At 37.2% G+C, this 16,730-nt stretch overlaps 1 protein-coding gene across 8 annotated transcripts in view; it reads left to right on the plus strand.

The window, feature by feature from the left end:
- Positions 1-16,730, plus strand: part of Dlg2 (discs, large homolog 2 (Drosophila)) — a 1,924,417-nt gene that overhangs the window by 789,398 nt on the left and 1,118,289 nt on the right. Inside the window, exon 1 of one of the 8 annotated variants that reach the window (XM_013511778.1) lies at positions 76-648. The exons of the other annotated variants lie outside the window; for them this stretch is intronic. Within the exon in view, the coding sequence (XP_013367232.1) occupies positions 547-648 (102 nt within the window). The 5' untranslated portion in view covers positions 76-546. Of the gene's footprint in view, positions 1-75; positions 649-16,730 lie in introns of those variants that run through there. 8 annotated transcript variants of the gene reach the window in all.

The following is a 16,730-nucleotide window of genomic DNA, read 5'->3' on the forward strand; positions in this document are numbered from 1 at the left end:
GCCCCTCCCGCGCGCCCGCCGCACTTGCCCGGCCGGCGCTCCCAATGGTGACTGGATTGCAGCAAGCCACTGGCTTTTTACCAAATCGGGAGCTGCAGGATATTTTTTCTCCCCCTCCCCTCGGAGGAAATAATTTCAGCCCCCTTCAGCTCGCATGACAATCTTGTGGGACTGGGGCGTGTGGGCGGGCACATCCTTTTACATGCTAATACTGCCCCACCTCCTTTGAACCCTCCTCTAAGCGCCTCACTTCCTTTTATTTTTATTTTTTAATTTTTTGAAAAATTTTACCTCCCCCCAATTCACCCTACTGGGGAATAACCGTCTTGGTCCGTCCCTGCCCCCACGCCTGGCTCCCGGGGGAAGGGAGACCCCGGGCAGCCCGTACTTGCCCGCAGCGTTGCTTCCCCTGGTCTCCGGGATGGCCGCGCCGGGCGCGGGGGGCAGCGAGCCGCGCGGCCGCGCGGTCTAGGCTGCCGCTCCGAGCGCTGGGCGAGCGCCGCGTTCGGTCCCCCAGCGAGCTGCCACTGCCGCAGCCCAAAAGGAATGTGCCCTGTTGTTAAGGACCCTGACTGTTTTACACCAATGATTTGCCACTGCAAAGTTGCTTGCACCAACAACACTTTGTCGTTGATGTTTGGATGCAAGGTAGGACAAGGGGTTCGTGTCTTTTTAATGCATGCTGCCTCTCCCGGGGGAGCGAACCGTTCCTTTTGTTGTCTATTTGTGTGTCTGCTTGTTGGGAGAGCGACAGAAGCTACGATTGCTCGGCCCTCGCCTGGAGCCGGTTGGGTTTGGGAACCTGGAGAGCCCAATGATTTTCCAGCGTGCGATGCTGAGCTGATAAGTCGGTGGTGACAGGACCCTGTCTCTAGCATCCAGAAGCTCAAAAGCAGCTATGCCTTGGAAAGGGGGCGCCTTACTTGGTTCTTCGCTCTAGTTACATTAAGCTAGTGACTGAGCCGCTGGCCACTGCTTTGGAAGCTCCTGAACTACAGAGATAAGCATCACCTGGAGCCAGCCCCGGGCAATAGTAACTAGGGCGGTAGATGTGCTCCAGGTGAAACGGAACACGTCAGTCTGCGATTTAGCCCTTTTCAAGGTTTGAGATTTATTGTTATTTCAGACAGAAAATCTGGAACTGAACTCATGTTGTTCCCAATTGTGCGACTGCTCCGGAGCTTACACAATCCACTTGAAATCAGCAAGCCGAAATTTGGTCAAAAAGTAGCACAGTTCTCAGTGAAGTTTGTAGCAGAGAACAGTTCTACCCTGGATTTCTGTACAAGTGATTAGTGTTCCCTAGGAAATGAGGTTTGAAGGTTGTTGAAGCAGGTTATCACTCGTTGCTCCTTGTTAGTAGAGCTTTATGTTGGACCTGAAGATGCACTCCCTGCCAAAGATGCCCAGAACTCGCCCAGAAGTCTTAACTCATGAATGAATTGTGTCTCCTTTACTTCTCATTGTGAAAAGCTGGTGGGTTCTTTCAGCCTATGTATATTAAACACTCCTCATGGCAAATGTGTGACCCTGAAATACCTGAAAATTCACTTGTACAAGTGAAGAGAAATCACACAATCTCCATTGTCCTGGAATATGATACCAGGGACTGACTTGGACAGTGCACAAGCGCCTTAGACAGTAAAGTTAATGAAACATACACATTCAACTTTATGGGTAGTGTTCATGAGAGATATAGGCTTGGAAAATTTGAGAGTCCGGATTATCTTATACTGGCCATACCTAGAGGATTTTCTTTTATTTGGGGCCTCAGATTTTCTTCTATATGGATGAGATATTTCTGAGACTCCTCCAGTTCCAACATCCTTGAATGATATCTTTTATAAAAAACTTTTAATGGTAAGGTGACTGACAAATATTCATGGATTTTACTCAGATTGCACTTTATGATCATTTTTAAAATATTACTCATACTAAACAGTAGTTATATTCCTCTTTTGAAAACCCCAAAGAGGTCTGAGAATTGTTGAAGTTTGTGTGTGTGTGTGTGTGTAGGGGGGTGTTCATTGCTGTTGGAAAGACATGAGTGAATGAACAGCACCAATAATTAGCTAGCGAGGACCTCTCTGCACACAACTTACCACCCTCCTCTCGTGCTTCTACCCATTCTCTTTTAATTGCACTTAGAGCAGCATCTCAGCAATAGCTACTGTTTAAAATCCATTCCAATGACCTTATGAGAATTGCTTTGCGGTGCTAAATGCTTATTAACAAAGGTGAATTATTTGTCAAGGGAAATTAAACACAAGATAATAATCAAATAAGGTAAGCCTTTGGTGTGGAGAATGTTTAATATGCATTTAATTCTTGAAGCTAATTTTAAAAGTTTCTTTCATGCTGTCATACTTTGCCCTGCTTTTCAAACATATTGGGAGGAATTGACCTTATTCTGAGCACACACTTTGTTTATGAAGGAGGCTAATTACATTAACGTGACTTCCTTTTATTTCTTGCTTTTTGTTGGTTTAACAATTTGCTAGTTTAAAAATTTGCTTTGTGAGAGAGATTCATGTCCATAGTGTGAAAGAGCTAAATGAGGTGTGTGGGTTAACACTGCTCTTTTGAAAATAATTCTATAAGAATAGGTTAGATTTATAGAAGACTATCTCATTCCATCTTGCCAAGTATTTGAACATGATAATTTGAAAATGCCCTATATACTTTTGACATTAATATATTATAACCATACTTCTCAGATGGCTAATTATGGATTGGTTAATATAGTGCTCCCATCTTAGATATGGACAATGCTAGAACTTTCTACCTTAGCTTTCTTCCTAGTCAAGTTCTACCACACCATATGACAGATGATGACAGAATGTAACATGGAAGACGTGCCTAACAGGTGTTTTCCATACTATATTCTCAGATTTCAGAACTAGGTTTCACACATGAGGTATATGATTTCACTAAGTCTCAGTTTCCTCAGAGAAATATCACCACAGTAATAACTACTGCATTACATATTATTATGAATAGACAAAATTTAAATGAGATGCATGTACTGTTTCATACACTATGAATGTACTTATCAAGTGACTGGTGCCTTTACATGGCCTTGGTTATTTCACAGCTCCATTTGGAGCTCCACTCGGAGGGGCAGTTATGGCTTCTAAGAGGAGCTTCTTTCTCAGCTAAAATAGTTCTTTTGATAAGTTGTCCATCTTTGCTATGGGCCTAATCAATATTTTCCTCAAAGTTATAGTTCTTTACTAGGCTAACTGTTCATATAATGTACGGAACCATGTATATATTGACAAAGTTCACAAGTAAGGTATGTTTATAAAAATTAATGGAAAACTGATATTATTCCATTCAATAATAAATATTCACTGAGCACACAAGTGCTAAATACAGCACGTATGGTCATAAACAAGTTTTGTCTTTTATGCTTTCGAAGTCAAATGACTATATTGTTTGCAATCCTGATTAAAGAAAAGTATATAACAATGATTCCAGGGGAATCTGAGCAATAAAAGTAGGATCTAAATAATTATCTTCAAAATTTCATGGAAAACATATCAGTGACTTAGGACTATAAAGATAGAGTGCGTCTGTTCTAGGCTGTGTCCCAGGTACTGTGATAGATCATGAATGTAAGCAGAGGGCAGTTCTTGGTTTCAGAAATTCCATATGTGTTGAGGAAAGTAATTATACTACCTTCCCTAAAGTACAGGATACTCACAAGCACCTAACCATAAATTCTCATGAGAAAGACTCTCAAATACCCTTGCTCCAAACACATTTTCCATTCTATCAGCTCTCCTCGCCACCCCTGCCCCGGCCCATTGCTATTTGCCATACATCACTGTTTATAGGAATGGACTTTCCATGGAAAAGGAGATTTTTAAAGGGCTTGTTTTTTCTTCACAGTAATTTATGCATCATTATAGGAAGATAAACATTAACTTTACCTTCCCTTAACTGTTTTTCTCTATTTGCACAGATCATGCTCTGAATGTAATTGCAAGGCCCAGTTTTATATAATATTTCTCTTTCCTTTATCTTGGTCATAGCTACGTTACAAAGATTGGCACTCCCTGTGTCCCCCTCCACCTTCACACTCCCGCTTACCAGCCACCAGAGTTTCTAAGTCAAAAGCACACAAAACAGGTAGAAGTGTGTGATTTTTCCTAATAGTCTAAGTATTTTTTAAACTGCAGTGTTCTCTACAGTTTGTTTGTTATGTAATTGAAATGTAGTTCATGTTAAAAAGGAACAAAAAATGTTAGCAGACATTCCTCCAAAGGAGACATGAAAAAACACTTTTAATTATTATTAATAATATTGACATTATTAATACTTAATAATTATTAATATTAACATTATTAATAATTACTTACCAATTATCAGGGAAATGCAAAGCAGAACTATAATAAGATGTGGCCTTGTACATGTCAGGATGGCTATTATAAAAAAAACAAGAGTATCAACTATTGGTTAGGGAACCATTGAATGCTAATAGTAGGAACGTAAATTAGTGCAGCCATAGTGGGAAACAGTATAAAAGTTCCTTATACTATTAAAAGTAGAACTATTATGTGTCTCAGTGATCCCCTTCTGGAAATAGTTCCAGATAAAATGAAATCTGCACTACGTATAGATATCTGCATATGTTAATTGCACATTATTCACAATAGCCAATACATGGAATCAACCAAAGTATACATAAACAGGTACATGGATAAAGAAATATATATCACACATATTTAGATGCTCTTAAACACACATAGGGTAATTGTAAGATAATAGATATGTTAGCTTAACTAAAGTAACCATTTCTTTGGGTAAAAGTATAAAAAATTATGTTGTATACCTTAAATACAATAAAAATGTGGTTCAAACATTAGGAAATCTCTCTTTACTGAAATAGTTATTTGTTAATGTAGTAACTGAAGCCATTATTCCCTTGGCCCAAAACATTTGCTTTCAAAGTCCACTCATATTTTAAGGTGGATAAGATTTCTTTAAAAAGGTGTAAAATCCTGTAACCTATTTTTTTCCAGTAAATGTTTGGACATTTCATAAATTGTACTTTTCCTCAAAGAAGAGGAATAATGTAGTGGAAAGAAACTTCCCTTTCTTCTCTATGGTGATTCTGCTAAAAAAGAAATTAGAGAGAGGAAGATAGAGTTAAATGGGGAAGAGAGGAAAAAAGAGGGAATTGAAGGGGGAAAAGGGTGACTCTAGAGACTAAAGAGCAGACCGACGGGGTGAAAGAATTTAATTTGATTAAACACCTAAGCTTATCTTAGGTGCTGTACAACTGTTATTTTTTCCTATTTCCATAGTTACCAGGCAAGCAGAGAAAAGAGTGAGCAAAGGAAGAGAAATATGGAGAAGGAAGCGGGGAGCATGAGGACCCAGGAAGCGGGTTGTGTGTTCACTCCCGACCGCCAGAGGGTGCGCTTACACTCACCCACTCAGAGGGACTGTCAGCACCTTCTTGGTGGACAGTTCCCTGCACCTTCTGACTTTTTCGGCCTGCCTAAGACTTCTTTCTGCTAGGATGCGGAAGAGTAGTTTTGTTCACCTATTTTATTGAGGCCAATTTTATTATAGAAGAGTGATGCTCCGAGAAGACTCATCAACTGATATATCGCCATGTACATTTTTGTCATTGGTACTGCACTGGTCTGGGCATCTTAAACATTGCAAAGTTTTAGTACTTTGGTGTATTCTGTGTTTTTACTTTATAATATGTTCATTGAAATAAATTAGAAAAGAACAAAACTAAAAGTGAAAAAAGAAAGTACGTATAGTCCCACGAGACTAAAGATTGTTAATATGTTAGCATACATATTCATTGCTTCATAGCAGTATATTGCTTTTGTTGGACTGTACATAGTTTATTTTAAAAATATAGTTGTGATTTAATTGGGTTTACATTTAGATATTTTCCTCCTATATTAGGAGTTATGATCAATTTTAATAGCTGTATAACAGTCATCCATATCTTTAGATATTTTGTCCTCCTCCACCACTGCCAATTTTATACTAGTAAAATAAAATAAATACCTTGGGGAATAAGTCTTTCCTGAATTTGAACTTTTTCCATTTGGATAAGTTATAATAAGTAGAATTACAAAGTCAGATATTTTTAAGTTTTAAGATGCTTAATGATGGATATTGCTACATTTAATTTAAAGATGTCTATATAAATGTGTGCTTCCACTAGTTACTTTATATGTTATAACATTCTTCAGCTTTAAAGTTTTCCTCTACTTTATGACTTTATAAGTAAGAAGCAACTTAGTTTATCCTTCTTTACGTAAAATCAAAACTTTTAAAAACTACATTAATAAGAGTCTCATATCTCATTATGTATTGGTGTCTTTTGAATGCCTAATATTAAAAAAAGTTCAGATATTCAAAATGGGTATATTAGAGTGCGATTAACATTATCCAGGCCCCAGCCCAGGCACTGAAGTGCTTTTAACATTACCCAGCACACACATTCCCCTGCTAACACTTGCCAGGACTGTTTTACATTTTCTCCACAAAAGGAACCTTAAGTAATGCTCACAACAACCTTTTGAAAATCCTATAATAGTTATCTCAGTGTGTCAAGTGGGGAAACTGAGTTATGAAGTGTTTAACTAAATTATAAAGCAAAAAACTCCTGATTAGCAGAGCCAAAATTTGAACCTAAGCAGCTCAGATCCAGAGTCGGCCCTCACCTCCAGAATAACTATAATGCTATAGGACTCTTTCAAGCAGCAGATTCCTTCCTGTAAGTGCCTTTAAACTGTTAAGTCAATTTGCAAAAGTTTAATTTACACACATCTTGAGAACACACGTGAATTTGAATGCAAGGAATAGTCAGAGGTTTCAGGTTTATCATACGAGGTATTTCTTCTGAGAGGAGTTTCATCCAACAGACCATTTTTCATAGTATTCATGCTCTCATTTTCCACATGAGGTTACTAAATCATGTAGACAGGAAGGTGCCTTACTGAAGGTCATACAGCAAGTCTAAGAGTTCTAACTGTAACCAGGGCTCCTAATTTCTAACTCAGTGTTATTTTTGTGTGTCATGACTTCTAACTGTGAACTAGAAGTTCTAGGAATAGAGGTGAAGAAGAGGAAAATGACACAAATCATCTTTAAGAAGCAGGAAAAATAATGCCCCCCTGGCAAGGCAGTTGTAAAAATTAAGTGAGATACCGCATATGAAACTATTAAACATAATGTTTGGTATGTAGAAAGTATATAATATATTTTCTTCTATTTTACTGAAGTTACTTTTCATACTGTCGAATAAAGATTGTCAGAATAGAGTTCATTCAGGTACATTGACAATCATCCATCAATAAATGAGGTATATTGTAACTTACCATCATATCATTAAAGTATTTTAATACAACAAAAGGGAGAAACTAAGAGTTCATATAATTCACAACCCTCTCCTCCAAAAAATCCTAGATTAAACCTGACCCAGAAAAAGAAAATGAAAAATGAGCTAATAAGTAAAACAAGTGCTGACTATCCCAAGCAAGCAGGCTGCAAGGGTCTGTGTCGCCTTTGACAAAGAATTCTTGGCAGTGCAAGGTCTTTTTAAAATTTTATTGTTAATAGAAGAGTTGGGAGGAAAAGACCTACAGAGTCACAGATTAGAGGATAAATAATCACGCTACTATTAAAATATGTTTTGAAAAAGGGAATCTTGAGTCATGAAATTCAGTATCCTGAAAAAAACTTACATTTTAGGACCCTTTTTCATTATATTCACTTATCCAGGTAGTGTTCCAAAGTCCATATGCTGAAAACACCCCAATGTCTTCTGAGTTAAATTACCCCTGGACTCTTATGGGACTTAATAATTGGTACTTGCACCATATATTATTCAGTTCTACTTGTATCAGTTCTATTGCATTATTCAGTTATTTACTTACCTATTTGCGTATTTTAACTGTGAGCCACTTAGGAAAAGGGCTACATTATAGTCTTTAAAACAGTATCTGAATGGTCCAATAAATAGAATTATGCCTGTCACACAAAAGGCAGTCAATAAATATTTGTATGAATTAGTGAGTGATACTGGTGCTAGCAAATGTTTACAGAATGAATGAAAAACTAAAGGATATGTATGGTGTGATTGGTCACTTGGCATTTTCCTTACCAGTTCCTCTTTGAGAATTGGGTAAACTTCTTGGAGATCATGGTCTCTAAAATATAGATTAAGCATTACTCAATGTGTTAATATTGTGTGGTTTGTTAATTTTGTGTGTCAACTTGACTAGGCTAGACTTTTGATCAAATATTCTAGATCTATCTTCCAGGTTGTTTCTGATGAGTTTAAAATGTGAATTGTAAGTAGTAAATCAAACTGCCCTCCCTAACATGGGCTGGGTTTATTCAAACAAATGAGAACCTGAGTAGGAGAAAAAGGCTAAGCGAACTCCTGCCTTACTGCTTCAGCCAGGGTCTTTGGGCTTAAAGTGAGCATAGCTCTTTCTCAGGTTTGAAATAGCAGGCTTTCAGACTGAGTCTTAAACCACTGCCTTTCCTGATTCTCAGACCTTTGGACAGGGACTGGGACTGAGCATTGGCTGTCTGGGATATCCAGCTTCCTGACTGAGATCTTAGAACTTGGCCTGCATCATCTTGGGGACCAGTTCATATATATGTATATATACATACGTGCATATGTGTATACACATATTTTAGATGCTTTCTTTTTTTTTTTTTTTTTTTGGTTTTTCTCTGGTACCGGGAACCGAACTCACGACCTTGCGCTTGCCAGGCAGGCGCTTTTGCCGCTGAGCTAAATCCCCAGCCCCTTTAGATGCTTTCTTTACTGGTTGTTTCTCTGGAGAACCATGACCAATAAAACTGGTTTCTGGAATGAGATACCAGGACATAGAATCACTAGCAAGTCATTCTTATGTAGTAAGATATAGAGAAGCTAATATACAGTTGAATCACCATGCAATGGAGAAATGTTGCAATTAAGTTTATTTACCCTTAAGTTCATGGATTTACTTCTATTTACATTACTAATGATATTTTAAGATGTAGTACATTAGGAAATATTGAAATATACTTTAATGACTTTTTAAAGTCTATACTTATATATAAATGTTCTTATAGCACATTGTACATTGTAGTGAGGATGAGAGTATATTAATAATTTTTCTTATATATATTTAAATGACATACTTTTAGCAAATAGAATAAGTATATTTTAAATGATAGGTTCTAGAAACCTTATAAATAACATATTTTTCAAACATCAGTTTGGGTGTTTGTAATCTTTAATATAAAATATATTATTTTGATGGTGTTCCATCGTATAGAGCTTATTAAAATTTTTTCAATGGTTTGAATTATTTTATTTGGCGAGGGAATATACTGAAAATAGTCAGAATATTTAAAATGATGATCCGCTCCATTTTAACTGCGTTAACATCCATACTACGGGTTAAAACAGCCAGTGATTAATATATCATTGCATCTAATCTCAAATAATGATATAATCAAATAATGATTAGTGCCATAAGATTTCAAATAATATGATCACTGATACCATCCTAGTTGGTTTGTTACCTAACAGAGGTTAACTTTAATTTCCCCCTTGGAGCCATGTGTTTAACTGTCTTCATAGTTTCTTGGCAGAAATTTCCAGTTGGAAAAAGGTGGGTAGACTTGCTCAGGAATTAATTTCTAGCCCTCTCTGGAGCGTATGTGTTATGTTTAGCATTACAGTGGCCATTCAGGGCAGTAATCAAACAGAGCATTATATAGTGCTGGCCTTAACACTTTCCACTTGGTTGATGAGTCACTCATGAGAAATGCACATGGAAAAAACAACCCAGAGGGTAAACTAACTCTCACTTGATCACCATGCACAAAGTTGTATTCCATGGACTTTATGTAAATTAACCTGCACAGTACTCAGGGTAATAACCATTTAGGAAGATACTAATTTCTCTGTGATACTATCTCTTCATACATACAACTAGTGTAAAGAAGATCTACAAAATAATTCATATGTTAAAAGTGGTATCATACTGAAATAGGTTGGACTCTCTACAAACAGGGAGAGAACAAAAGAATGAATGACAGCTATAGGAATAGTTTGAAAGGCTTTTTGGAAGTGTCTGAAATTAATCTGAGTGTTCATCTTTGCACTACTTCAGAAAGGAAAAGGAATTTGGCTTTGAACTCAGATCTACCATTCATCTTGTGTACCAACACTTCTTTGAAAGTGTTAGAAGGTCTGAAGTCATAGCGTGAAATAAAAGGTGTATCTTCTTCTTGGACAGTACTAGGAAGCGAGTAAAGGGGGAAGAGAGGAGGGGAGAGGAGTACTAGACCATACTCTTTCCTCCCATCTGGACTAAGTAGAAGTTCTTGGAGTGAGTCTGAAATCTGAGTGTGCTCTTAGGCAGGCAAATGTTGAAGGAGAAACCAAGCCCTAAAGGTGGAGATTGTTTTCAAGTGTGTTATGTGACTGAACCATTAGCTCTCTGACCTTGAAGAAGCTCTTTTGCCTGAGTTTCAGTTTCCCTATTATATAATGGAATGAGATACGTTTAGTGGGTTTGTTATACCTACCAAATATGAAAGCAATGAATGCAATGCCTGACATGTAGTGTCCGTTAAACACATTCGTTTTCTTCCTCTGGCTTTCTCAGATACTTTTATTTGTATGTATGAAATATGAAATATTTCTGTATGAAATTGCCCAGAAGGTGGCTTTTCACTTTCACACTCAGGACTCAGGAGTGAGGAAGAAGAGAGTTCAGTGTATTACAGATCAGATAGTAATTCTATTCACCTTCACTGAGTAGGCCAGGTGCCATCACTTTGTCAGGGAAAATTTTATGTATCATCCCTAGCATTTTATCAACAGAATGCCTCGCTTTTCCTGTTTGAAGTAGTGCTGGTATCATTTTCTCTGCCTCCACGATTTTATCTCAGAGCCTGCGGTCAGACCCTCCCAGCCCCCACAGGAGCTCAATGTGAGCACAGCCTGGACCTGTGTGCTGTTGCAGCTGTTGTTAAGAGAGGAACTGGTGCCTGAAGGTATCCAAGTGGATAACCCTTTTCCTAACATTTGCTGCCTGGGAAAATTTTTGTTTTCAATATCACTGCACCATATTTTCTTTATTTAAAAGGCACAATGACCATCAGGAGGAAATAGTCCTATAGGCTGCCTAATTCCCAAATAAACCTTTCTTGAGTACTGTAAAGCTAAAATATTTTCTCTCTGTGCTTGAGCCTTGTACATTGCCCTTTGCTGGAGCTATTTCCCCAGCAAATTGCTGTGGTTGATCTCTCAAGCTAGAGGGAAGGAAACATGTTTTATGATTAAAATACTGACAGGTTCTTATCTACGGCAGTATGAGTGGGGATGCTATGATCTCATTTATTGTAGAAACTAGATTCCTGTTTTGGCTGAAGGGAGAGCAGGCATCCGCCAGAGCTGATATTTTGAATTTTTATCTTGAAAAGTTAGGAAAAAAAATTTGCTTTAGGGAAATAGGAAACTAGGGCTATGCAAACTGCTCTCCCATGCTTCCAATAAGGTAGCAAATTGAATTTTAATAAGGATCTCAGTTGAAGCTGGTCAGCGGGTTTAAGTGGCTGGAAGTGGGGCTGTGTATTTGCTTTCTGCCTTTTGACTTACCTCTTTTTAATAGCTTCATTGGGCTACTCAGGAAGAACCCATATTTTGACCTTATTCATGTTTTAAAATGTCTGTCACTAACTATATGTATAGCATTCTGAAGTCAGTTTATGTTTTGCCCCTTAATTCAACAGCTCTATGAGGTAGATATTTTATAGGTCAGGAAATTAAAACACATTAGGTTGAAAATTGTCTTCATTAGAGACATTCAACTGTTAGGCAGTCTTTCTTTTGGTCTTTCTTTTTTCTTTCTTTCTCTTTCTTTCTTTCTTTCTTTCTTTCTTTCTTTCTTCGTCTCTGTCTCTCTCTCACTGTCTCTTTTTGTGTCTGTCTGTCTGTCTATCTGTCTCTCTCTCTCTTTTCATGGTATTGAGGATTGAACGCAGGCCATGCCTTAACACTGAGCTACATTCCCAGCCTGTTATTATTTGTTATTTTGAGACAGGGTCTTCTTAAGTTGCCAAATCGCTCACTTTGGCCCCAAATTGCAGTTCTCCAGCCTCAGCCTCCCAGTGTTCTGGGATTATAGACATATGTCACTTCAGGAGTCTAGAACCTAGATAGTAACTTTCTACTTTGAGTCAAATCAGTTTCATGTGTGCCTCTATTATCATTGCCAAGCCCAAGAAACTCAACAAGAATTTACATCTGCAGAACGCTTGGTGTTCCTCCTGTAGGGATTTGTAGACCTAGTTATCTGTGACTGAAAAAATGAAACTTTATAGCTCTGTGTAAAATGGCCTAAGTGTTAGGTGTTTTTCCTCCCGCGGGAGGCAGAGAAAAAAGACTTACAAGGCTGTTCTGACTTCAATTAGCTTTCTACCAACAACTGAATTCTAGATGTTTTCCTGTTTTCTTCTTTGCTAGGCCTGGCTAATTTGTAGATACTGACAAACTTGTATCTTTTTGTTGTTTAACTGACACGGACTCAGGAAGACAATTTCTAAATGTTCTGGCCAAAAATATGAACTGAAAATGTATTTACCTCAGCACAGTGAAGGTTGGGTAATTTTGAATGATTAGTTGGTGTAAGTTCTCTTCATAAACATCTTTAGAGAAGAGGTCTGTTTGGAAAACCCTAGACTTCGCAGTGTTTGGTTAATTTAAGCTCTTTAAATTTAATTGGTGATATTTATTTTACTTAGTTTCTCTCTGAAGCGCTTTATGAAAACTGTGCAGCAATTTCTATTCTGATGTAACTAAAATTTTAGCAAACTAAGAGATAATGAATGGATTTAAATAGATTTGCAGGGGTTCAGTTTTTTTCTTTTTCTTTTTCTTTCTCTTTTTTGACTAGTTAAATATCAAGTTTGCTTCCTTACTTCCTGTCTGGGGAAGCAGATTTGTCAAAATGAGTTTCGTCAATCCCAGAGTATTAATGTGAAGGACTTGATTCTGTACCTCGTAGATGATAGTGGTTTTAAAGATCCTTATAGGCCGCTAGAGATGCTGTCCTGTTTAATTGAATTCCATGTTAAATTGTGTTACATCTATCAAGGTGTTTCAATGTGCCGTGTCAGAACGGTATTAGTGAGCTGGTTCACAGGGTATGTCTGCAGTTGCTTACTTTCAAACAAATAATTGTGAATGACTTCTACTTTGAAGCTCTTCCTTTCATGTAATCCTGCTGTTCGGAACCCTGAAGCACTCTCTGTATAAGGGCTTTTGGCTCTGAAAATTGTTGATATAAACATTCTGTTTGTCAACAAGAACATTATTAGTTTATTTAGCAAATGAAGAAGTATTTATACCCTTTTATGCTTGTCCTGGGCCTTTAAATGGTTTGGGCTCTCTGCAAGGAGAAAGGTTGATGAAATTTTAATAGCACCCATGGTTACCGTTCAGAACTCAGTTTGAATCATCTCTTCTTGGAAGGCATGCCTGGCCACCATATCTTCTCTGCTCCCCTAGAGCTATGGGGTTTTTCTTTCTATCACATTGAGCTAAATTATCACAAAACTCCAAATATTATAAGGTGTCAGAGTCTGGGAGTTATCTTGAACACACAGGTACTAGTGTAAATCTTGCAACATACTGAATGTATTGTTTGCTGAATGAAAGGTTTATGCAATTTTTATATTTAAGCAACAAAGATCAAGTATTAATTTCAAAGAAGGATCTGTCCTACTTATGTTAAAGCTTCCCATCCCTCCTCCACCATGACACCCACCATAGTTTACTTTCAGGACATCTTAGTTGCATATAATGTCTACTGATCTCAACTTCATGAGAGTATAATAAAAATGAAGTATTTGATATAGAGTCTGCAAAAACTGCGTAAACACTTTAGGAAAAGGGAAACATCTATAAATATTTTAATACTAAATTTATTGAGATATCATAAGATTAATACAACTTATATTTGGCTTCTACCGTTACAACGGATACTCAAAGTGGTGGCCAGTAGCTTCCAGACATTTATTAGTATGGTGAACTGCTGCTTGGGTAACCTTGGTCACTGAGATTGCTGCACATACACTTTCAGTTCCTTCGCTAAGGGCCAGCAGTGTAGTGGGTTTTCTGTGATATATGACATCCTCTAGGGTCCCCATACAAGGGTAACACCATCTGTGTTGATATAAACATTCTGTTTGTCAACAAGAACATTATTAGTTTCATACTATTTTTTCTGCATTATGTATACATTTTTGGTGAATTCTTTATGTGAACAAATAAGTGAATTTCTCAGTCTCCAAGACTGAGACCTAGAAGCTGGTTATTAGCTACCCAGTGTGGAAATTCATGGATGCACGACTGACTATAACCATAACTCCCACATTAACCTGTATTTTGTCAATTAATTTAAATTCTTATTAAAGTAAATTACAGTTTTCTAATAGCTGGAAGGCATTTGTTTTGCATTTATTCTGTATAAATGTCTCTTCTGTCTGACAGCCTCAGAATCCTAGTATTGTCCAGTGTCATTAGTTAACTGAATATTTTCTAGTAGGAATGTTAAGAAGAGTTGGTCACGCACCTCATAGGTTTAAATGTAGTTCCTGGGCTACTTGGACCTTGTAGACATGCAGCCATAAAATAATTCAAAGAACAGACACCAGGCAAAATAAACATAAATCCTGTGTGTAGTGGGCTTCTCAGCACCACCATCTTCTCCAGCCCAATTAGAGTTACTATTATTCCTTTGAAAGTGTTTCTGAACTAAGTCCAGTTAAAATGCATTTATTTTTCATTTGTTAGCAAAACTATTTTGAATGCTTCATTTCCTTTTAGAAATTGTTCTGAGCAACTAGGCAAAACAGCTAAAGACTGTTGCTAAGAGCAACCAGTGTTCTTAAATTAACAAGCCACCTCAGATCCTTTCTAGAAATGAAAATGTACATGTGTGCACACTCACATGTCTACTAAAATAACAGCTGTGCATATAAATGGGTAAAACAGTCATTGCCTGTGGACTCAGGTTAAGCAAGGTTTCTGCCTTGAAGAACTTACAAATAGAAGGAAATGAGTGTTTTGTGAAAGTAAGAAAATGAATGAATCACTGAGGAGGAGCTCGGATCAAATGTATTTAAACCATTTGAATATCAAAATGTTCCTTATTTTAAAATTATTATACTGGTATGAGTTCTTGGTTACACGTAGAAAATCTAGGTTGGCTTCATGAAGGCCAAAGCTTGCTCTTATTTACATCTCACTGTATCTGTAATTCTCAAAATGATACCTGATATGTAGCAGGTGCTTATTTACATTTGCTGTATATATGAGGGCCTGATTTTCTAGATGGTAGCCTCATTTTACCAATGAGGAATTTGCAGTCCAGGGGAATAAATAACATTCTATTCATTTATAGAGGGAAATTAGCTAAACTGGCTTTCAAACTCAGATCTACCTAGCCTTGAATATTGTGCAGTATTTTGAAGTAAAATGATGTGCTTTCTTTTAAATAGTTTAGAAGAATATAAGAGAAAAGACTGCAGGGTCTAGTTTCACACCTTCATAATCCAGGAATCAACACCTGTGACCAGTGAGTCACAGAGAGGGAAGTGAATCTGCAAATTCAACAGGTAGAAAACTCAACTTCAGTTTAAATACCAGTTGCTGTTATTTAAAGCAAAGCAGAAAACAAGGGTGATGTGCTGTTATTTAAAGCAAAACAGAAAACAAGGGTGATTTAAAGCAAAGCAGAAAACAAGAGTATATCCAGGGATATACCTTACATCAAAAACACATCCTTATATTCATTCATACATGCTTACGTATCTCCATCACTCAATACCAATAGTACTATTTTCCAAATATATACTTTAAGATATAAAAAAGACTAAAAATATACCTCAGGAGCTCTTACAGATCTTCCTAGCTTAAAAACTGATCTTCATACTTTTGCTTAAACTTGCTGAGAATATTGAAGTCTTGGAAATTTGCTTATGTTGTCATCAAGTTTATATGCCAAAGCCAATTTTTTTCTCTTAACCTTAATTCCTGAGACCAAATTTCATGTTAATGTTTGGATAAAACTGTAATTGCGGGTATAGTATTTTGCAGAATTGAGTTTGTTGATTTGAAAGGAGGCACATCTGTGGTGGAGAACTACTTGACCTGTGCAAATATGAGTGCAAACATTTACTTCAGCACCTGCAGCTTATCTGGCTGGAAATCACCTTCTCCAAATTTTTGTGACTTTATTCAAATGTAATCCAAGGGAAGAAATATCAGTGTTCTACAACAAGTTAGGGTGTTATGATTTTCCTCAGACAAACCGAGCAAACCCTCTTACAGGGCATGCAGTTGAAGGGATTCATGTTAACTGCAGCACCTCAAAGTCTGTCTTGTGAAGACCGCACACTCATGTGTTCACAGGAAAGAAGACTCCATGAGTCCAGGCATGGAAATAGCCCATTCATCTGGCATAATAAGGAAATTGTGGGTTTTGGTTAAGCACATTTTTCTCAAAAAAGTAAGCCCTCTTTAATTGTGTGAAACATTTTTATTTTTAAGCATATTTGATGAAACTCTTTAGCGACATAATTGTCCCTATTTTAAAGATACTATGACCGGATAAAATCAGGTCTTGAAGTTCTTTGGGAAAAATTGATTATCTCAATAATTTATTATT

Source organism: Chinchilla lanigera, unplaced genomic scaffold, assembly GCF_000276665.1.
Source record: "Chinchilla lanigera isolate Chin_1 unplaced genomic scaffold, ChiLan1.0 scaffold00013, whole genome shotgun sequence".
Classification (NCBI taxonomy): Eukaryota; Metazoa; Chordata; class Mammalia; order Rodentia; family Chinchillidae; genus Chinchilla; species Chinchilla lanigera.